At 42.4% G+C, this 24,260-nt stretch overlaps 1 protein-coding gene across 1 annotated transcript; it reads left to right on the top strand.

Moving 5' to 3' along the window:
• The first annotated feature begins 1,494 nt into the window (after window positions 1-1,494).
• vaspb (vasodilator stimulated phosphoprotein b) lies at window positions 1,495-24,215 on the top strand. The gene is made up of 14 exons (XM_079225326.1): window positions 1,495-1,622; window positions 14,480-14,651; window positions 16,693-16,873; window positions 17,632-17,698; window positions 19,163-19,275; window positions 19,861-20,159; window positions 20,424-20,551; window positions 20,764-20,815; window positions 20,953-20,983; window positions 21,075-21,117; window positions 21,362-21,418; window positions 21,988-22,060; window positions 22,414-22,471; window positions 22,568-24,215. Exons 1-14 carry the CDS (start codon window positions 1,618-1,620, stop codon window positions 22,600-22,602), a joined length of 1,314 nt encoding a protein of 437 aa, XP_079081452.1. The 5' UTR covers window positions 1,495-1,617; the 3' UTR covers window positions 22,603-24,215.
• Window positions 24,216-24,260: the final 45 nt, after the last annotated feature.

Genomic DNA, 24,260 nt, shown 5'->3' with positions numbered 1-24,260 from the left:
AGTAGGGCGAGGTGGAGGGCTTGGCCAGGCCCCTAGCATGGATGAGATGCTGCCTTCAAATGCTATTGGAAATGTGATGTACCAACGACCAAAGATAAGAACTATAAAAGTATATAAATACCACTTTATCTGATTTGCATTGCTTTGTTTTTTGTTCATAAAATGGTGACATAGGGGGCTGGTTCATGTGACCTCTCTGGCATATATGGCTTATTGTTAGTATTTAGCTCCAGGATCAAAACCAAAATACACCACGCCCTTGAGGTGATGACGTTTTAACTTTGGATTTGAATACATTAAATCTTTTAGATTGACGTTTGCTTAATTGTACACACTGTGTATCTATTTTATGCCATTCATATTTTATTAAAATATGATTGGCTCCAGCACTATAACATCTGCTAGTTGATTTATGTCCTAAAATACAATAATATGTGGAACTACTTGATGATTAAATGGGTAATCCAGTCCTCAGGCTATCTTTACCTCACTTTATCACTTGATGTTAAACTTGTTAGCATGAAAGTATTTAGCAAAGTATTTAAGGATTTTGTTGTTATCAGTCATTACTTAAAAGTAGCAATATCTCAATGGTAAACTCTATTCTAAGTAAATGTGCTAGATCCACACTTTTAGTTAAGTGGAAGTAATGTCAGTTAAATAAAGCAGGAGTATTCAAATAGTATGGCCATTGTCGGATCTAGATAGTTAGATACATTAATGTGTAAGCATACTTTTATTCAAAATGAAGCTCATTTGAACTATGTTTAACAATGCACCATAGTTTATAAGGTGTTTTATAGGCTATTTAAACTGTTCATCCTCAAAATAGTGAGAAACTATAGGTGTCAGTCGTAAAAAGCAGCTCTATGAAATGTAGTAACAGAGTAACAGCGAAAATATCTGATTAAACAACATTGTACCGATAGGCACAGTGTTTGAGTTGTTGTTACTTTCCAGCACTGCTTTGTCACTCATCTAGTTTCAGTTTGGAACTTCTCTGTAAACATTCGTGCTCCGTGTTAGTGGACGAAACGCCACTCCCGCTCCTGAATGTCGGTTTTTACGAGGCGCCCATGAACGCACCGCGGGATTGTATCCTACTTTGAAGCTGGCGGGGTGGGCCAGACTCCAATGAATCCACACGGACCTACCGACCGACCGAGGGAGCGGAGAAAAGTCGGGCGCAGACACACACGGGTGTAACCTCCAGAAACAGCGCGCTAAACCAACGCAAAGTGTGAAAAGAGAAGTTCAGCTTTAACGCGCGCGCATCTGTGTGTGTGTAGACCGCTTCTTCTTCTCGACTTCCCTTCTTTAGCTCGTAGAAAACCAATGTGGGATAGTGATTGGAGTTGACAAGCCCGCTTCACTACTGTATCTACTCCCTCCTCCTCCTCCGCCTCCTCTCCCGCTCCACACAACCAGGAAATCGTCGAGGTGTGCTTTCTTTACCCCGCTAGTTGCTACCCCGTTTGCGGGTGTAGATGCGCCCTTTTTTTCTCCGCCGGTTTTCCTCGTTTTTTTATTCCACTAGTTTGACTTTTAACGCCGGGCCTCCGCGCTGAAGTCAGCCAAACTTGCCTACGAGGAGAGGATCTCCACTCTGGCCGAACAATGAGGTGGGTAAAGCGGCTCAAATCCCTTCATCTTTATTGCGTTTTTCCAAGTTACATTTTGTGTTTTCGGCCACTGGTTTTCACAAAGGCGACTGTTCAACCCTGACCCAATAATACCTCTTTAACCGCCACGCCAGTTGTTTCCAACTGTGTGTGTGTGTGTGTGTGTGTGTGTGTGTGTGTGTGTGTGTGTGTGTGTGTGTGTCCCTCCAACTGAAATAACTCGAGCTTCTGGCTGTTTTTTTGTGTTCGTTTCAACTACAGGGACACACATGACGCGGTGTAGCAGGTTTTTTACGGGACCTTTGCTGGTGGATAACTCAGAAAGTGTCCGTGTTGGCGTGGTCGTACTGAACGTGAACAGTGTAGCTGCTGTTGAGCCGGTTCAAATGACACAAAAACAAAACATGTTTGTGTGTGTGTGCTTGTTTCAAAACACTCTGTGTTTACTCTTTAGTGTGTTACTGAGCGTGTGGCAAACACAACTGCTGTCTAGCAAAAATACCCATGATATAAAACTACAAAAGTGAACAGCAGTGTACTCATAACTAAGGTCAGAGGTCAGGGGGATTTCTAGATACGGTTGAAAGGAATTCAGTGTCTTGCTCAAAGGCACTTCGGCATGGGACGTGCTCCTCTCCTTCACCGGCACAATGACCACTCAGCCACCCTGCTGCCCATAATGCACTTGTTTATATATCATGTCCTGCATTCCACAGTCGCCCTCTCCGGCTGTATTTCTCTCTCTCTCTGGGAACACAAGAGGTTCACACCGGGAACTACATTTTCTCAGTGGAACGCTCATGTCCACAAATTCCACATCCTGTCACAGCCTGTGCAAGTTGGCAATCACATGCATTGAAGCCACTGCTCCAGGCTGGGGTTTAAACAAAATATATATATATGTTTCCAGCTCACTGCTTCACATTTAAACACAGTAGCACTCCGCTTATGTCAAGTAACTAACTTTTTGTCATTTGAAAGGTTGACATTTGCGGGTTCGCTTCAGTGTGGCGCCGGGCTGATAACCTGTGTGACTAGTTCTTTATCTCAAACCTACTGCGCTGCCGTTTCTCAAACAATGTATCGCAGCTCGGCGCATGGGTTGGTCCCTTGTTTGTATTTGTTTTGCACATATTTCTGTATAGCGACTTTGATTACAGCAGGAACAGGAGGCACACTTGAGCCGCCTGCAATCCTGCCACAATCACAGTAATGCATTAAAAAGTGCCCTGCTGATGAAGGCGGTTAATTAAGTTAATGCAAGGATCAGCGAAGATTAGCGTGGTGACATACTTTACAGAATGCATAGGCCGGCAGAGCAAAATTAAACAATAGAATTAGTAGACTCTATTTTTCTCAAGGGATGGCCTGCAGTAGTTATTTTAGGACACAAACACATACACATGACCATGGCAACACATTGGTCCCTCTACTGTGATATGTAAGGAAACTTTTATATACAAATGATTACACACACACACACACACACACACACACACACACACACACACACACACACACGTATGTATATGATAATCGAGGCTCAACGATGTTATTAAGTGGTTTAAAAAAAAAAACAATATAACACACACTTGTGAGAAAATGACATTGGGTAAAGACAACGTTTCTGCGGTGAAGTGTTAGCGAGTGTTTAAATTGTTCTGGGAACAGGAGCTTGGTTGCATGGCACTAGGATGTAGGTCAAACTCCAACCATGTTTTGCCGCAAGTTTGCAGAGCAAGACGGGTACAACATGACAATTTACTTAAATGTGTGGTCATTGGATAAAACCATTTGTATCGGGGCTTGTAAAAAATGACTTTGGGCAAGTCGATTCAGGCAAGTGGACCAAAAATCATTAACGTTTAACATTACCAGTGAACCCTCAAGATTAGTGAACTGCTTTTATTGTGGTATTTCTCACATGCCCTTAAACAAACTACTTTTTAACCACAAGCCACTGCAGCGACTAGACTGCACCAAACACAGTGTCAATGGTAAAGTGAATATTTTGTCTATATTCATCCTGCACTTCAAAGTGCATCTCCTCACTCTGTTGACGGGTGGCATCCGTTTTGATAATTGTAGGTTTTTACTTTTGTCTGGATTCTGCTCCTGCTGTCGCTCCACTGTGGCGTGAACAGTTGATGTCGCCTTGTATAGACGTTAAAGACCGGAATGCAGCTCCACTCATGTTCATTGTCATTTATCCCTGTGGTATGTGAATGTTGACACACAAGTGCAGTCAAAAGTTCAACAGTTTGACCCAGTTGGGGGAAAATGCAGCATCTCCTCTGACCACCTTCATGAAGCAATGAAAATAGATTCCAGAGAACACTGTATCAGCGCTTCAGGCTGTCTTATCCCTTTGTTAGGTGGCACAGGAAGTGCATCTATCCACATGATGATTCACTGTTATTGTCAGAGGTGACTCCCACCTGCCTCCCACCATGACTCACTGACTGGGTCTCTGTGACTAAAAGACCCGTCCTATTCGACACCAACAGTGTGGCCGCCTCGGGCTCAAGAGTTAGCGCGTGTGACGCGAGCAGACAGGTGAAACGCAATCTAACGAGTTCCCCGCGCTCGGTTTAGAAGCTCGGCATGTCTGGAAGCGATGCCAAACTGAGCTCCTCCACTCTTCTCCGTCCACTCTTGCATGAGCCTTTTTATTGATCAGCCCTAAAAGCAGGGAAATGGCCTCTTCCCCCTCCTCGCCCCCACCCCACGTCTCCTTTGTGTCTTGGCTCCAGCTTTTTTTTCCGCCTTGGCAGTAAATGGAAAGGAATGCAGCTCGAACGGTGCTCTTTGCAGTTTTGCTGTCATCTCCTTCGCCTCCTCTATCCAAATGTTCAACGTCTTGACCTCATGTCCCAGCAGGCCATTAGCGGTTATTTAAGGCATTTAGCAATATTATTGCGTGCATGTCCATGTAAGGATAACAAGATGAAACTCATTGCCATTGCGATAGGAGCGCTTTCATGCCATGGTGTTGTGTAATGTTCATAACAGTGGGTCTGGTGTTGTGAGAGGCTAATTCTTCGTGTCTTTACTTGTTGTCCTAATTCCTCTGCACGCTCGGGTTTTCTTTTGAAGTCTGATATCCGTGCAGAGTATAAACAAACTTTCAGCTTGTGTGCTATCAGTATTACTCCCTAAAATATTAAACGTAGAAATACTTGTGTACTCTTAAGCTGTGTAAAACTGCTTTGGTCATTGGTCAGACACATTTCTGTTTCACCTTCATTGTGTCTCTGCATACTTGAAATTCTTGCACTTTCAGTGTGAAAATAAAACGGCCCTTTTTTAATATTTATTTCTCATCCAAAGAGCTCCTAATATCCACGCTTAACCCCGCGCACCAGGAGCAATAACAATTTGAGGTAATTGAGGTGTGCTTGTGGGAATTCTTATCTATAATGGATTAAGAATAATGGCTTTTTATTTTATTTTCATGCATCATAAAGTGTTGCATATTGATATGTGCTTGGACAGCGGCGTACAGTCGGTGTGTCTAAATGATCAGAAAGCTTGTGTGCTGCATCACTGCACACATTATTGAAATAGGCTTGCGTTGAGAGTTTGTCTCCCACAGCACCCAATCACGGCAACCCCCTCCCCAGAACCAATTTACCCCTCTGGGTCCTCCCACCTCTTATACTCATAAATAGGCCATTATGCCGGCCTGCCCTGTGGATTAGACGCTTTGCTACAGGAGTTGCTCAACATACAAAACCTACCATTGTTTACTTGGTGACAAATCAGTTTCCTCTGTGGTACTGGCGTTTTTCTTCTTTAATTGTGATTCTCTAGGTAGTTGTGTTCTCTCTATGTATGGTGTTGTTTCTTCTGTGATCACTTATTTTAAGCTTGACCTTTACCCCAACTGGCTACTCAGTTCCTGTCTCACCCATATTAAGTAGCTGTTCACCGAGCTCGCTGTTTTGAAACTGATTTTTTCTCTCAGGAAATTCAGTTATTTGGTGTGAAAATTGTGTAAATCGCTTTCTTGTATTATTAACACAGTGAAATGAATTGACAACAATTGTGATCATCTATAAATAAGTTAAACAATATAATAATGGCATCTGTAAAAACTTTCAGTTCTGGATTGTTGGTCGGACAAACAAGCAATTTGATGACGTCGTTTTACATTTTCCAGAAACTCGCAAGAAACTTTTCATGGATAAAATATCCAGATTCTAATGCGTCTGGTTAAGGCTAATGCAATAAATGCAGTACCTAACAAATCATGGTTCTTGACTCTTTGGGGGGTTTTGCCATTGAAGCTGAACTGTCTACCTGACATTTGGTTTGTTTGCTAATTTTTTTTTTTTTTTTTGTCGTGAGGGAGAATATTTTTTCTTGGTTTTGCTTTAATCAGTCTGAAGCAACTAACGTATCTGTCAGCCGCGGTCAATTTCTGTCACAACAGAAGCATTGGCAGCGATTAGAAGAAGCAATTATCTTAAGAAATCTGTTGATTTTAAGAGTTGTATCTGTGAGTTGACATACAGCAATCTGTACAACTGCCTTCATCTCATCCACGCCTGTCGCCTTTATTCTGATTCAATTTGTTTAATGAATGCAGCAAGAATTTAGCCAAAATTCAAGGAAGATTGACGTCACTGTTCTTCCTCCCTCTAAGTGGATGATTGTCTCCCTCAGTGAGAACAACAGCAGACATAAAACGGTCTTAAACAAGGATAATTACGGGCATTTATATTTCTGTATTTTAGCCGTTATGACTTGTCTTCTAGCCGCCCCCAGTGTGAAATCGAGCAGAACTCGCAGCTCTACAGTGTCCAAATAACGTTAAAGAGACAGCTGCAAACCCTGTGGTCTTTTTGCATTAGCCAGACTGAGTGACATCATCCCAGCTGATGGAGAGCCTCGATCTAACGACGTAGTGAAACCAAAGCTTGTTGTGGGCAGAAATGCTGTAGTGATATATCGGATGGTCAGCAGCACCGCTAATGGGCACACGGATACGTCGAGTTCATCAGGGGTCCACTGCGTAATGGAGTGTAATGGAGGCCAGTTTGTATAAAAACTGCCCTATGCTGTCAGACATCTTAAACATTACACTCTTTCAGGTCCTCAGATCTTCACTTATCTGGGATGATGATGATTGCTGATGCACAAAGGCTGTATTGGATAAAACGGTATTAGAGGAAGTCCAGCAGATGCTCTACTAGGCAGCAGTTTACTTACATTATCATTAGACACCACTTCCACTCTGGTTTGCTGTAAACAAAAAAGGAGAGGCTTGAAAGGAGAACCTGTTTTGAGATCTTCAGTTAAAGACTGAAGAAATTTTCCGCTTGGGTGACACTGTTTTTTTTCTTCTCCTTTTTCTGCATGATTAGCGGTGCATGAAATCTTGTTTACAGAAACAGTTTTTGCTTTCCTGGATTCTTCTTGAAGCTCCCGCTGTGTCTCTCTTTAATCCGCTGGCAGTCTGGCCTCCTCAAATGACGTTTCATTCAGAAGCTTGACAGTGAGGTCAATTGAGTGGTCAAAAGAGGACTACCCTTTTTATTAAAGAGTCATCTGTTTAAAAAAATGTCATGAGTTAACATTAGCCTGAATGTTTCTTGGATGTTGTTATTATTTATTTATTATTTATGTAGTTTCAGTCAGAAATAGAGGTGTGAATCTTCACTGGCCTCACAATTTGATTAAATTAAGATTCACCTATCAACGATACATCTCAACAATCATATCCTTAATATTCTATACGACTGTACATGGCTACTTTTTTAAGAATTAATACAATCAGATATATCTTATCTCCATTTGTTTTATTTGAATGTGCTTATAAAAATAAAACTACAACATTCTTTATTATAAAAAGCTGCATCTTTTCAGTACCAGTATCTGTGAGCCACATCAGAACATAAACAATATGATAAACATGCTGCCCCTTTTTTTTGTTGTTGTCAGCCTCGCCCTCGGTGTAATGGAGATAAGAGAAACAAGCGTCAAAGACAATAAATGACGGCTAAGCACATTAAAGACTCCCACTAAGTGAAACCAAACTCCTGATTAGGCTCTGTCACTGCATCAATGCAGAGTCGTTCTAGTCTGCAATGCATCTTGGGATCGAGACGTTTCTATACCTATAGTCAGTAACGGGATACACATTGTTGCTCACATGTGAGACAAAAACATTTATTTTAAAAGTCTTCACAAGCTCTCAGCCGAGAAACCCGGTGTTCAGCTTGGCTTCGTTGGTGCAATGCATTGTAGCCACTATCTGCCAAGTAGACTGTAAGGTCAAAGTCCACACAACTGTGCCACTCTGTCAGTGGGAGGCAGGTAATATGATCTTTGCGCTCAGGTTTGAGTTGAGACACTTCGTCTCTAATGTGTAGGGAAGACGGTACAAGTCGGGACAGCTGAGGAGGAGAGGGGGAGCGTTTTTCCTCAGTGAACTGTTCTCGAGAAAAGTGGGCTTGCCTCCTTCTTGGCCCGAGTCACGGAGGATGTGCTCCAACCTGTAAAAGGAATTGAGCCCAGAGATGAGGACAGAGGTGAGATGGTTCCAAATATGGGCATTGAGTGTACCAGTACACCACACACACACACACACACACACACACACACACACACACACACACACACACACACACACACACACACACTCACACACTTTCTCAGAAGCAGGAAGGAATTCATCTCACTCTTGAAGTGGTCGCACAACAAAATGAACGTTCTTGGCCAAACGTCTATTTAACTTTTCCACAATGCTGGATAAACGATGCCAGACAAAGGATGAGTCAGCGCTCAAAGAATGCTGAGGGGTTTTCTTAGTGGAGTTTTCAGCTGAAGCTGTCTGACTCCATTTAAACAAGGATATTGAGAAGAAGAGGTAAAGAATAGCTGAGATGGCTTCAATGCCTGTTCCTGTGTGGCTGACTCGTGGAGGCAGAAAGCAGTAGCCCGCAGCAAATGTGTGCGTGTCTATTTATGTGTGTGTGTGCTTTAGCAGCATGCAAGGACCTGTGTGAAAAGAAACAGGCATGAGGAGAACGACAAAGAAAAGGGGGGTGGGGGGAGTGTAATTAAGGCAAAGCTAGCCCTAACCATAGTGTAAAAGCTTTTAATGGTTTTATTTAGCCTTTACTGTAATAGATAGGACGATAAAGGAAAAGAACTCGCTGAATAAAAGTCTAAAATATATTTTAGTCAAACCTCAAAGTTCTATTTGCCTCCTGATTTTTAAGTTCTTTCATTTCCTAGTTATAGGTTATACAGTTTTAAACTGTCATGTTTTTCAGCTCGAAGAAAACCTTTCCCTTTTTTGTTTCATATATGAAAACGTGAATTTGCGTTAGTTTTTATATTTAAAGAAAAGAAGCAGCATCAAAGGGAAGTTTATTCTTGCGTCTGTGCGTCAGGCTACATATTAACATTTATGGGACGGCTGGACAGATACTGCACTTTACAGTTTGAAAGCTTATCTCGTAGCTACTTTTACAGTCCATGCTAGCCACTCAATATTGACATGAGATACAAACAAAAGTTTCACGAGATGCACGTTGTTCACAGGGGTTGATTTCTGAGCCACGTGGGCCCGGCTGAACATCGGCGACAGCCAATTACGTTCCCAGAGGGTGGTTTTAGCACGGTGTGCCGTCAGATGACCAGGCCAGCGTCAACAGCCCATTGTCTGGTCTTTCCATGTCCGAGTCAGCATCTGAGGTCAAGTGTTTCACCACCATCATGACCTCAGTGGGTGCACAATGAGAAAGCCAAACCCTGATTTCAAAGGAAAGTTTGGTCTTTCGCAACATGGATGTAACTCACGAACAAATGTTCCGCTACCACGCTCGATGAAATCGTTGCAGCTTCATTATGTTGTGTACAGGGAAGCGTTCCCATGCTGGCACATGTTGTGTTTTCCCTTGTTGCACTTCCTTTTCTCACTTCTCTTTGTATTTCTGTCTGAAACATAACTTTACCCAAATGTGTCTCATTTCTGGATGTGGTGGAAAGGGATAGTTTCCTGAATGAGTTCTCGGTTTAAAAAAAAAAATGTAAATACATGTATACTGTATGTATGATACACTCCATCATAACATGTTTCAATCTTATGAGCCCCAGGTTTCAAATACAGAAGAAGAAAAACATCTTCAGATAAGACGCAATAGTTTTATCTGCTCGTAAATAGTTTTTGAGTTACCATAACCTTCATAACAAGACTTCATTCAAGACAGATGTAATCGCCTGTATATTATTATTATTACTGGAAAAACATTGTTCTTCTGCACGTTATAAAGACGGCGCTTGTTTGACTATCGCCTGTAAAATGTGGTCTCTATTTTCAGCGGCTGTGAGCGAGAGAGAGGAAGTGGTCTGTTTAACACAGACTATTAAGTGACTTATTGTTAGTCGCTGTCTGGTTTGAATATGGCGTTGAACCGAAGGGGAAGCGGAAGAATATCGAATGAATCACTGTTAGTTCATCTGGAGGTTTACTAATTTCAACTAGGACGCCTGTGTCTCATCGTATGTGTCATAGTTGGCCATGAGTCAATGATGAAAGCTGTGAGGCAAAGAAACCTTCTGTTGGTGAGACGTGACATTGTTCATTGCATTGGCTTGTCCAATTGTTGGGCATGAGTTATCATAGAGAACGATACTTATTCCTGTAGGCATGACCCGAACATCATTCAAAAATGATAGTTGGCTGTAGTTTTGAGGGCAAAGAAAAAAAGCCTTTCGAATACAGGTATTATGGACTCCTGGAGGAGAAAGACGTCTGATGAATTAGGAGGGACAGTGAGCCAGGAATGGAGACAAATGGTATTACTCTACTCCGTGTCAACACCACACTGTGTTACTTCAGTGTGTCCTCAGGGCTGATGACTGTGTAAAATAGTCTCATGATGCATAGGGTGAATGTACTCCTCTCCTACCCGTTTAACTGTATGTTAGGCCTGCTTATCCCTGCTTATCCTTTTATATATGAATGAACTGTAGAGTGCGTCTCCGAGTGAATGCCACCAAAGAGACATCCCTCCCTCGGCAGATAGCGGTACTTGCAGAAATGATTGATTGGTTGATAAGAATGCTGAGGGAAGTAGGGAAGTAGAGAAGAGTGGCAGAGTAGCGTGGTGGGAGGGTCAGGTAAATGGGGGAGGAGGAAAGAGACGGAGCCACTGGGCCTGACTGTACTTGCCAGCACATTTGGGGAAAAGCTCTTTAGAGCACAGCCTTATACAGACATTTCTAAGAGAGCGTGTGCCCCGGCTGTGCACTGCGGTTTCCTGTTAACCCCTGAGAAACCACAGAGATGAGGAACTCACTCTGGATGACTTGAAGACGGGGTTTCTGTCTGTGTTATGCAATTTGAATATTATCTTGGAGAGTCCTCTGTTGTATTAGGCGAGTCCTTTGCTTGTAGTTTTTGGTGGCTCGGATCCCGCCCAGAGCATCAGCCAGTGACCTATTTGTGCTAAAGAGAAAACCTCTTAAGCTAACGGAGGGACCAGTTGACTGGGCTCCACAGAAGACCACTAAACGGGTGGTCTCCATCTGAGGAAGGACGGGAATCGCGCCTGTCGTGGTTTATTCCAGTGCTAAAACTCAGTCCGACAGAACCAAGCTGTGGGTCTTCTGTAGCCATGTTATACCCAGTGGAGCGGGTCAACACATGGACACACGTGTTGACAGGTGCGAGGGTGTGTGTGTGTGTGCATGCATGTGCCGCACGCTTTTAGTGCCTCGGTGTCCGTAGTTCTATCAATAATGCATCTGCTCACTCTCGGGCTCGCTCCCGAGCCCTGGCTTTCTCTGGCCATTAAATATGCATCCACTTCCCAGTCCGAAGTCTCTGTCCCCTCTCAGTTCCGATAAGCCCTCTCTGCCCTGCACATAAACAGCAGGCCCGATGCAGATGATTCGGTGAGATCAGGGAACGCTGCAGTATTTATCCGTCCAACCCGAGGCGGATCCAACCTGCTCAAGGTGATTGATGGCTGTTGAGTGTTGATTTATTGTCAGCGTTCAGCCCATTTCCAGAGTGATTTATCTCTTTTTTTTTATTCGTTGTTGTCAAAATGGTGAATGCCACTTAGTGGTCCCTTTCCTTTTAAGTTCATTCAAATATGAAAACCACATATCTGAGATATAAACGGTAACCACCCTTTGGGATGTGACTGACAAAGATCAAAAGATAATCAAAGATCATAATTTGGTGGGAAAAAGTAAGTTGTTATAAAAAAAAGGGTGTTTCTATTAAATATAATGTTGACCAATATATGAACCAAGCGAGACATTGTACATTTCAAAAATAAAATAAACTTTGCAGTGCTATTTGGTGGACAAAGTATGTACTGGAACATTGTTCTACATTATCCCAAACATTTCTTTGCCATTTCTGTAATGCAACGTATATGCAGATGCAACAGATCTGCAATTGGCTGAAACCGGTCAATATATTATAGGCCCAACTAATTTATCTACCTCATTTAGCATAGACTTAAAAGAAAAAGACCTCTCTTACCCCAACCAGTTTCATCCCACATCACACCACTATCTGTATTCACAAGTCCTTTTTCACGCAGCACTTCTAACCTGTCCAAACACTGTTGAAGATTAGATCCCGCCTCATCACATGCCTCTCGTCTGATGCTACACAGGACCTGACCTTAACGCTTGCTCTGGGCAAGTGAACTCTGTGTTAATGGTTCTTAGTTGCCTATAATGCTACATTGTGTGGCAATCGGCAGGATAGCGGGTTAAAATGAGAGGTGCATTGACTTTCATTATGATGCGTTCAAGCTTTATTCAGTAAAAATGGGTATTGGGCAATGGTAAATTATAACGACTTCAAATGTAATCTTGTAAAATGTTGTTCCAGTCTTGAAACTTGAATAAATATAGCTGTTTTGAAGTAGAGCAATTTAAAATAGATACTATTAGAGAGGGAATTATGACCTGTTTAACTTGCTATCAGTAGCTCTAAGCAATTTATGCATCTTAAATGTTTGTGCTTTAATAAATTACAATAATTGTTCAAATCCCCTGTTGAATTCTTTTTTATAGGCCTACAGTTTCCGTTTCTGACAAGTTTGGCAACATCTCAGCCACTTGTCTGTTTGACCAATAAAAATGCAGACACACAAATAAAAAAAACATATCGTATGTTAATTGGAGAACATCTGCAAGCTTCTTTTTAGCTGCAGAAAGCATAGAGCAGAAGTTACTATGAAAGCATTCACGGTGGCACAGTTGGCAAATAACACAATTGCAGAGAGGTTTTGAAGTTTATATAATACACTTCTATGATTGACAGCGACCCCAGAGCTAGCTGATGTGTGGCGAAATGGTAACTACAATAAGAAAATACAGGACATAATATGCGTGTGTGTGTGTGTGGTATCGATTGTTCAGGCTGGGGGCAGTCCTTATTTGGCAGTGCTGGCAACAGGAAGTGGGTTGTGGCTTTGGTGCTTTGTCACTGGAAGTAGCAGATTGTATCGAGGGCGAGACAGATGGAGGGAGAGGGGGGAAGACATGGATTAACTATGGTTAGAGCACGGGGGCAAATAAGGAGAAGAATGGGAGCATTGGTAAAAAGAAGAGCGAAAAAACAGCCAGCGACATTTGTTACTGTGTCTGTGTTCCCCTCTGCCGTCTGTTCTTGTTCCAATTTGTTTATAACTCATACTTGTATGAGGTATTTGTTTAGGCTATGTTTGTGGTATTGAATAACTTGTGGTGTGTTCTCTTCTACAATGACCGGTTTGGTGATTGTCTTGCAAATATGTCTGCGCTCACTCTGCAGCCTCTGCTACTGAAACTTGCATATGCACGGGCATTCCTGAAAGAGCCGTAACTAGTGTGCATTCCGCCTGCACGGAGCTATAAATACACGCCGTGTCACTGATCAAACGGCACATTCGCTTTCTCGCGAAGTGTGTGTGTGTGTGTGTGTGTGTGTGTGTGTGTGGAGGTGGAGGTTGATGAAGCGCAGGTGGAAGATTTGCAGCACCTCGTCTCTTTGCCGGAGCGCCGCACAACTTCCAGCCTTTGTCGGCCTCCATTGTTGTCTCGCCTTCCATCTTGTTTGGCATCAACCTAATCTCTTTCTCCTCTCAAATCAACACTCCTCTGCCTCCCTTTTCTCAGTCTTTCCTTTTGTTTTGACATATGGGTAGGATGAGGGTAGAGGGCGTTCTAATCGTTGTGTGGCGTTATTCTCTATGGCCGACAACTTGCCGGTCAGACAACTTTATGACTCAGGAACTCGAACATGTTTACAAACTATACTCCTATGATATAGGATATCTGGTGTATGTTTTTGTATTTGTGTTTTCTCTTTCCAATAAACGTTTCTTTTTTTTATCGTCTGGATTAGCCTGTAATCTGGTGTGACATTTGATGTTACAATAGAACAATCGTTTCAGTGTATTCCCTAAAACTGAAGTTCAAGTACATAACTTCTTCCTCTCTCGGTGCAAACTAATAATAATAATAAAAATATTAAAAAAAAAAAAAAAATATATATATATATATCCCCTTGACAATCTTTTAATCTCTGTAGATTTTAAGAACATGTTTTTTGTAGCGACCACAAAGATCCCTGGCAATTTCTTTTTTCAGATGAGTCACTACCGCTAATCCCTGTATCATTTTTGTGGCAATGTCTTTTTTTGTTGCCAGTTCTTTCTGCTCTGATCTACATTCTTTGTGCAAACACATCCTTCTCTTCATGGCTACATGCAGGGGATGTTTTGTGTTCTTTAGGCTTTGATTTTTTTATTGTGACCTTCATACTCCTCTCAAATGTTCTTTCTTGATTATAATTAATGTTCTCTTTCTGTCTGGCTCCCTTTGTCTTTCAGTGAGTCGAGTATTTGCCAGGCTCGGGCCACTGTGATGATCTATGACGATGGCAATAAGAAGTGGCTGCCGGCGGGCGCTGGACCGCAGGCCTTCAGCAGAGTCCAGATCTATCACAACCCTTCCACCAATGCCTTCAGGATAGTGGGACGCAAGATGCAGACGGACCAGCAGGTACGTCCGCTCACTTTTGAGCTTCTTCTCTTGAAGTACGAGTCTATGTAGCTTTGTGTACGTGCAGCTCATCTATCTGTGTCTGTCATGTGGTTCGTGGGCGTTTTTGGTCTCCTGTAAGTTCCTCAGGGTGTATGAGTAAGCAAGCAAGTGTGAGACAGTCTATCTCTGGACGTGCACATTCATTCACCTTATCACCATCTATTTGAGCTTGGTAACCATGTAGAGAACATTTACTGTATGCTCTATGCTCATTTTATCAGCAGTACCTGAGAAGACATTGTTGTCTATAGCTTCATGATTGTATTGCTTATTTTATCAATCATATACTCTGCATATATGACAGCCTGCACTGTGTTCCTGCAAAACAGTTTGAGCAAGTACAGCCAGCACCAATATATTACAAATAGATGGCGACCTATCGCACCAGAGTTTACGGTTTCACAGTTTCAGCAGAGGCAAGAGTACACCACCTCTACTGAAATTTTTAATTTAATCTGATTGTTAATCTCAATGTAAGGAGAGTGAGATTGTTTATCTTGTCAGTAGCAGTAGTTACTGTATTGTGTTTTTGTGCCGTTTTGGAATGAGAGAGCAATTCTGCAAATGCTCGAGAGGAAGCTTTAAAACAGATGAGCTTCTTGTTTTCAATGTGTACAGCTTGCTGTGATGATTTCCAGTGTTGGTCATTTTTAACTACGCACTACTGTGCTGTCATTTAACCAAAAACCTGGTTTCACACAACTGTATCCAGTTTGCGTGGCTTGTTTTAATTATATTATGGTATTGGTCTGTGTAAAACCAATGGCATTAATTAGGGATGGTTAGTCTGTTTATGAATAATCTATCAAGACATACAGTACGTACTGAACATGTTACATTTTGGAATGACGTTGGCTTCGGACTGTTCTTCGGACTTGACAATCTACAGGCATGTTGGAAAAAGAGAACAAAGCGTGTTTCCTTGTCGTTATCACCAGATTATGACTCACCAGATATCGCCGGATAAAGGTGGGCTGGGTAAACTGAGTCTGGGTGGGTCTATTCTCGACCACGCCCCTGCTGCCTCTGTGTCTCTTTCCTTCTTTAAACATTCAGGACTCCAAAGTGTTCCCCAGAGACGGGTCTTAAAGTGGATGATGTTTCCTGAGACAGTTAGCCCGTTCAACCATTTCCTGTGACAATTTAGGAAGAAGCCTGACACCCAATGAGGACTCTATATTTGTGTCTAATGGAGACACGCAGCGTGGTTTAGGATGGTGCTGGATGAGATCACAGAGAAGATAATAGCAGAGCATATAGGCTGGGTTCTCTCTCTCTATTTCCTACTGTTTATTCTCGGTCTGCCTGCATGGAGAGTAACTTTAAGTTGTTTTTACGCTTGTCTTTTCAATTAGTTTTATGCGCCCCAGCCTAATTGTATGATTCAACTTAATTGAAAGTGGAACCATAGTGTTATGGTTTTTTGCCAGCATTCAGGCTTTTTAAACATGCTGCTCCTTTCTCCCCCTTTTTTAATCCTAATTTTAGTTTTTTCTGGTCATCATCAGACAGGATTGTGGAGAGTTTAGGAATGCCACACTGTCTGCAGTGGCAGCTGAACTTGCTCCTCTCTTTTCAGTGCATGTTGCTCTTGCTATGATATTCACCCTGACAGGGTCTCCTCTCCTCCTCTCTGCTCTGTGGAATCCAGAGGCTGTTAAACAAATAGCGAAATGGCGCGTCAGCACATTCAGGCAGCACTCAAACCCGGAACATTTTTTCCCTTGTGCTTCAGAGGCTTTACGCCACCTGCTGGGTGCACTATAAACCAGGATTATCCAACAAATATAAAACAGACACTATAATTTTGCATAAGATCGGGACGTGGATTTGTTGTTGTTTTAGTTGTTTTTCTTTCTCTGAAACTTCCAGAAACTCCTTTTTATTTCTTCATGCCGTTTGTTTGAACGTGGACAAAAAGCCACTAAAGTACTAATTTGGCTCCCCGTTGCTCCCAAAAGAATCCTTATATTGATCATCTGTCCTCTTCCCTCCCCAGGTGGTTATAAACTGTCCAATCGTGAGAGGTCTCAAGTATAACCAGGCCACACACAACTTCCACCAGTGGCGGGATGCCCGGCAGGTGTGGGGGCTCAACTTTGGCAGCAAAGAGGACGCCACCCTCTTTGCCAATGGCATGGCTCATGCTCTGGAGGTGCTCACCTCCATGGCAGACGCAGGTAAATGAGTTCACACTGGATTCACAGTTCCATCCGAATCCGTAGCGACTTGATATTCAATTTAATAAAACAGTACCAGGATTAGAAAGGTGTTATATATATTTTTAATTCTGCAAAACAGTTCGGTCTCAACTAATGAAGATTTAATCTCGTCCATAATTATTCCGCCATAATCCATGTCTCAGATATAGGAAACCTATTCCAATATTTTTTTCAGAATGTTAACTCAGTTTTGGGGGCAAAAATGCAACTACAACAGCTTATAGCTTATAGTTGCATTTTAACTCAAAAAAAAGAGTTAACATTCTGAAAAAAATATTATACATGTGTATGTTTAAATCAGAGTGTTTCTGTTTGTTAATATCAGCTGGCTATTTAGATCAAATCTGAACCTTTCTATGTTTTGTTTAGTTTCACCCAGAACTAAATAGAAAACAATGCTGCATTTTAAGAGCTCTGCTGTGTGGTAAACACAGTGCAATTAATGATGAAATACATGAAAGTTACACCACCCTTTTTGGTCCCTGTGTACTATCATGTCTGTCTACACCATACTCAGACTTTGCACACTCAACTGCATGGGTAGAAAAGGTGTGTACACCAATAAAAGCGCAGAAACAGTTAGATAAAAGTCAAAGAGTGTCATAAAATACAAATCAGAAATTGTTCAAGAGTGTTTAAAATTCCCCGCAATGTATGCATGTTCTTTGATCTTTTTCATTTTCATCAGGAATGTTTTCTGTGTTGTGTTTTGGCAGGCTATTCCACCCTTCCCCGCGCAGTGTCCAATGGACCCACTCCAGAAGAGCTCGAACAGCAGAGAAGGTACCTTTTTTATTTTACTGTGCTGATTTTAATAATCCGCTTGCCACATTTTATTTAGAAATCCACTAGGATGTTTTTCAGGCCTGATTCAGCAAAAACAAAATGTCATGTATCCAGCTGTTAACCCTCACAACATGGCCAGGTTTCTTCTGGGTTTCAGCACAAGAAATGAGCAATGTCAACATTGGTTTCGAAAGTAGATTTTCTTTTGAAGCTAGTTGTTTTCCCATGTCATCAAGTTGGCTGTTCTTTAAGGCCATGGGAAGTTTATGTTTCGAACAGACGCAAACTATCCTCTGGGTTTAGTTGCATAACATTCAATAGCAAGTCAAGCTGTCTTGGCTTTGGAGTCGTCCTGTTTGCGCACACACATATATAGAGGATTTGATGGCATTAGCCTGACGGTGCTAAACCCTCCGTCAGCCCCTGTAGGTTGTAGGTTAAAGGTTAAAAAGACAGCAAAGCGGACACCTCACATCAACCTCACCGTCTCTCCATCCATCTATCTGCGTCTCCCTCGAGACCCGTTGTGGTGTCAACGTGCATGTTGAGGCATTAACCTTTTAATCTCATTTAGACTAAAAGGTAATATGTTGCACAGTAGGGGAGGCCTTGTGATTGGCTAGAGGGGACTGTCTTTCAAGTTACAAGCTGTCCTAGTGGCTGATGACATACTGGAGCTTTGGGAGCCTTTAACCCCTTTGAAATACAGCATGGATGCAGGTGTTGGTGGATATAATTTTCACTAATGCCTTTAGGTCTGATGAACATAGATTCACAATATTGTTCACCCGTGTCAAATGACTGTCGAAAAAAATCTGAAAAACACAAGGCTGTCATCTCCCTTCCCCCCTTTTTCATGGGCACTCTGCCTAAGTGGATCAGCTGTGCTTTAAATCACAGCGACTCTCGCATTGTGTGTGTGTGCCTGTGTGTGTTTGGACCTGTACATTTTTGAATGGGTGCACGTTGTATGTGTGCTGTTCTGTAAACAGCTGTTGTGACTGGCAGATGTGATGAGGGAGAGGGGCGAGAGAACGATAGTGAACTGAGGCCGGTCGAATTAGGCCACCGTGTCCAGCTGTGGACCTTTCAGTGGTCGGCTAATCAGAGGCTCGGAAATCCACCTCATTCTTTTACCGAAGCCGGTATATTGAAAACAAATCCCGATTTATAGCTCTTCACACCAGTGCCAAATACTATAATTAGACAGAGTTATTTGAACACAATGGATGTTTCATTTATAATCAAATAATCTGCAAGACGTTTCCACATTAATTGGGAATGGCTGAGAGCTGGCACTGCCATCATGCCCCGCTCCCACACTCTCGTTAGCCTGTCTCATTACAACACACAAATTACACATCGTAACTTTGTGCTTTGTTTATCTGTCCTGTTCATCCACCGATTTAATTTTGTCTCCATATATTTGACGCTGACAGATGTGTTTTTGTTTGTGCGTAGGTTGGAGCAGCAGAAGCTGGAACAGCAGGAGCGAGAGCGCCAGGAGAGGGAGAGACAGGAGCAGGAGCGGCAGGAAAAAGAGAGACTTGAGAGAGAAAGACAAGCTGCTGCAGGTCAGGAAGCACCTGGGCGGGTCAACATAACTGTACTCACCACGACATAGTTCCGTGTTTGAGTGTTTTTGTTAAGTGAACAGCATTTCTTAAGGCCCCCCACACGTTGCATTAACAGTGACGTTACTAATCTGTGTCCGACTGCATGATATCAATTTTGAAGCATGTCGGATGCGATGAAGGCTTCGTTATTCATTATGCTGTAAAGTAAATAAAAGAATATATATGCAAGCAGACATTATCAACAACAACAAAATAAGGTTTTAATAGATTTTAACTTTATAAAAAAAAAAATGTGGCCAGTGTATCCTGCATCATTTCCTGACATTGTGGTGTCGACATGCGTCGTAGCACGAGTCACATTGTAACAATTTGGTCCGTTTTGTGACCGTTTCTGAAACTCTAAATCTGCCACCTTTTTATATTATGATTTAAGATCACTGTTTGGATTGACTATTTCATCAGTCTGTCAAGATTGTCAACCATCTTAGACCTTAACCTACATGATGCACCTGCATCATAGACGCATGGTCATTGCCAAATAGTTTGGAAATTGCTTACTGACGGCCCCTTTCTGTGTTTTAGTCTCTATTCCTCCAGCTCCACCACTGGCCCCTGCAGGCCCTGCTCCTCCACCGGCACCTCCTCCACCTCCCTTGCCTCCGTCTGGTGGGATCCCTCCACCGCCTGGACCACCACCTCCGCCGGCCCCGCCCCCACCCCCCTTTTTAGGGGGAGGAGGAGGTGGCAGTAGTAGTAGTAGCGGTAGTGGAGGAGGAGGAGGAGGAGGAGGAGGAGGAGATGGTGATGGCGATAGTGGGGGATTTGGAGGAGGGGGCCTGGCGGCTGCCATAGCAGGAGCTAAACTCCGCAAAGTATCAAAGGTGAGTAAATGACAAAACTGTTTTATAGACCAGTGGTTTTTTTTTGACAGTCCCGTTACTTTGTAACTGCTTTTAAGGCAAAGTAAGCTGGACTTTAGTTGAATCCATTATGTGCTTCTCAAATAGAATTATATCGATCCAATCTCTGAGTTGTTCCTGCTCGTGTAGCTATGAAACCTGCACCCATCAGTGTTTATTGAGTCATGGTTCCTACACAATGTCTGCTGAACTCTTCTGTCTCTCTTGGCTATTTGCTGCCCTCAGCAGGAGGACGGAACTCCTGCAACTCCAATAGGCAGATCTGACCCCAGCCGCAGCAGCACCTCCTCAGCTGGAGGAGGAGGCGGAGGAGGGGGTTTGATGGGTGAAATGAGTGCCATCTTGGCACGAAGGTGTGTAATGTCACAAGTTTGAAGTCTGATAAAAATATATACACTATACAATATACTACTTCTGGTTTTATCTGAAGTTGGTTTTATCTTCATTTAGGACTTTTCTACTTTGACTAATAATCACATTTAGAGTGCAGCATATATTGTGTAACTCTATTCCCATCTGTTGAAGTGTACATGGTATAACTTAAAGTGATTCCTCTTTACATCAGGAGAAAAGCTACAGACACTGGAGCGAAGCCCCCTCCGAAGACACAAGAGAATGTAAGCGTCTGCTGTTTGTCACATTATTCATGTTTTTTAATGCTGCAAAAGAATATGAATGTGGATAGTTATAAAATAAAAGGAGGTTGATAATGACTCACTCTTACAAGGTTTCTGTCTTCTTCTTTTTTTCACAGGATGATTCAGAGCCTCAAAGTCAAGGAGGCGGTGAGAACTGAACAATTTCATCGCTTGCATGCCAGCTCCATTCAATCTGATCTTAATTTTAGTTAATGTTTTTATACATTTTCCTTCTCAGATACCCTGAGAAGACCTTGGGAGAAATCAACTACTATGACCAGGTAATGCAGGATTCAGTTATTGCCATGCGGCCATCATCAATAAATCTGTTGCCCCCCCCAGGTGTTGGTGTCTCGTGTTTAAACTCACCCTAACCGTAGTTCTCCATCCGTGTGAGTGTGGTTGTGTGAATATGTGTGTGTCTTTGTTTGCCTGTGGACAAGAGTGCCTTTTGTGTGTGTGCGTGTGTGTGAATGTCTTCCATTTCAATTCTAAGAGGAAGGTGTATGTGTGTCTCACTAACAGGAATAACTCCATCCCCAAGAGCATGGACTCCACCCCCTCATTGTCCCAAGGTTTCAGGTATACATGCTGCCCCGTTCACTTCTAAGCTTAGTCCCCCTTTTCTCTTCTCTTCAGGTTAGCGCAGCACCGCTGCAAACCTACGTACTGCTGTAGCATATTTTCCAGTTGATAGCAGCACCATCTAATGGATCAGAGAATGGCATGCACCCAAGGGACTTGTAGGCGTAGCAGCCGGGTGTGTTACCTCTGAAAACTGAATCATAAGATAGAGGCCTGACCGTGTGATCAATGCTTATTAAATGCCGCTTCTGTGCGCTGGGGTTGATGCTGTCCTCTCGTGTTAATTGTGACATTCATTTCTAAATTATTGGCATCCTAAAGGTTGACATCACTTCAGAAAGGTAATTATCTTAGATGTGTTAACCCTCATTGCCTCGTTGGGTGGGTGTACATTTCTGCAACTTTCTCCTGAATTTTCCTTCATCCCTCTGGTACTGCTACTGGTGATGTGCTAGATGGACAGTTGGCTTGTCAATGCAGTACCGTGGACCTTCTCGGCTTTTTCTTTCTTTCCGAAAAACAAACAAACAGTTGCCTGCGTTTGTCTGCTTCTTGTCTTCTTACAGGCCGAAGCCTGCAGGCAACAACGGTAACGATGCCGGCGTAATGGAAGATTCGGATTTAGAGAAAATGAAACAGGTGAATTTCTCATCAGACCCGGCAACCTACATTTTTCATTATTAGAGCAGAACCTGAATGAGATTACATGCATTTACAGGCGGCTTTCTCCAGTAAGCTGGTTTTGTAAACCTCACTATGCTCCAACACAGACGCACACCAAAACCTTCTATCACAATACAGTTAAAATAAGGACGCCATGCTTCAAAATGAATGTCAAGGGAAGGAAATAAATCTGATTACTGACCTACTGCATGGATTCACAGTAACCAGGTTATTACAGTAAACCTTTTTTTTCTTTTTCTGAGTAACCTGGTTATTGTTTAACTGTCGCCCCACGACTGACGATCTTTTTGTCAATCAATATCCTGCAGGAGATCCTGGAAGAGGTGCGTAAAGAACTACAAAAAGTTAAGGAGGAAATTATTGGAGGTGAGATTTCTTTGTGCTCTCTTAGAAATTCCGAACATTTTTATTTTTGCTTCAAACTGTATTTTGGGTATGTGACCCTTGTTTCTCCTTCCACAGCCTTCATTCAGGAGCTGCAAAAGAGAAGCACATAGTTCTGCCGAGTGTCCGGTGTAACAGAGGGATGCGACAGATGGAGGTCGTTGAGGACTGTCGGGACCTCTCCTCCACTGCGCCCTCCCATGTAGCCCAGGGATTTATTTCTTTTTCTCCTCCACATTTTCTCTTTTTCTTTTCTCTCTTACACAAACACATGTGAGCATACGTGCTTATGTGTACATCATGCATTTTTACTTCATGTAAATGGTAACCCTCCCCATGCCATCCGGCACGTTCGACGATCACTCCCAAACATTGCGACGGTGATCCCACCTATCCAAACGCTCCCCCTGTTCATTCATCCCGTCCCTTTGTGTCCTCTGTGTTCTGTTCATCTGAACCAATTCAGGGCACAAAGCTACAGCCACAGTTGCTCTTCCAATTCGTCATCGTGTACACTCATCATATCCCTCTTATCTTCAGAAATCCTGCTACTTGTGTCTTCTCCCTTCTATCAGACGTACCATTTACTGATAGAGCAGTCTTCAGTATTCAGGGACAATGTATTTAGTCACATTTTTACTGTAATAGCAAGATGCTGGCATGCTGGGATCATTTTTCTCTCTTTCTCAGTTGGCAAACACTTGTTCAACCTCAAACACTGCTACAGATAGTTGAGTTTAGACATCTGCTAGTAGCTTATTGTCTCTAATGGTAGTTGGAGGTGGAAAAACAATAACGATCACGGATGGATCAGAGACCCCCAACTCCGCGACGACTGCAGTGGCGCTCCGTCAAGTGGACTTTCAGCTCCTGCTCCGATGGCTAAGAACTCAAAACAGCACAACACAAGCCTTCACTGCTGCGAGATGGAGACGTTAGAGGAAGAGGAGACAAGCAAAGGGAATCTGATGGACAACCTGAGTGCTGTGAAAGAGGAGTGTGTTGTAGTTTTATGATGTGTGAGAAATGTTTTCTCCTTGCATTGCACTTGTTCCAGAGGAAGTGTGTCTGTGTGCCACACTGCCTTGACAGACTATTCCCTCTCACTCAAAAATGAGATGTTTGTTGGTCAGCGCAGTTGTCCGACACTGTGCTTCCGCTAGTTAATTTCTTCCATTCTAGCTATGTTTTCTAACTTTGGAACATGAAAAATGGCCATGATGAGGTCAATTAATTTGGCCATGACCAACTGCCTTGAGAATAAATATATAAATATATATATATAAGGAAAAAATATATATTTGTTTTGAGGGAAAATGTTAGCAAAAAATTAAATGGTGTTTCTATTTTAATTGAAATGATTGGTGAATGGGGATTTTTTTTTTTCTTTTTTCTTTTTCCAATGATTGTTTTCTTAAGAGATGTTATTTTGGGTTTACTGTTTCTTTTTTCTAATAGAGTCTTGGCTTTTTACACTGAAATAATAAGAAAACAGCTTAGAGACACTGGATTAGAAATGCCTTTATAGTCGAATACAGCTGCTTCTTGAAATGCATTACTTTGTCTCGAGTCATCTTTTTGCATCCTGTTGTAAGATTTCTTTGAATTCAGACTAATGAAATTTTGCACAAACTGGCTTCGAAATGTTATGAAATACATTTGATTGACCAATTTTCAGCTCTGTGGCATCATGACTGAATATGACAAATAAATGTTTGCAAGCTGACTATCTTTGCCATGTAAAGTCGAACATTTGAATGGCATGGTTTTA

This window comes from Taurulus bubalis, assembly GCF_910589615.1.
Source record: "Taurulus bubalis genome assembly, chromosome: 10".
In the NCBI taxonomy this organism is placed as follows: Eukaryota; Metazoa; Chordata; class Actinopteri; order Perciformes; family Cottidae; genus Taurulus; species Taurulus bubalis.
This window is presented reverse-complemented; position numbering and strand designations above follow the sequence as displayed.

Coding starts and splice junctions, on each gene's coding strand:
- vaspb (XM_079225326.1), top strand. Junction 20,552..20,763: donor AGTGCCATCTTGGCACGAAG/GTGTGTAATGTC, acceptor TCTTTACATCAG/GAGAAAAGCTACAGACACTG. Junction 21,419..21,987: donor TCATTGTCCCAAGGTTTCAG/GTATACATGCTG, acceptor GTCTTCTTACAG/GCCGAAGCCTGCAGGCAACA.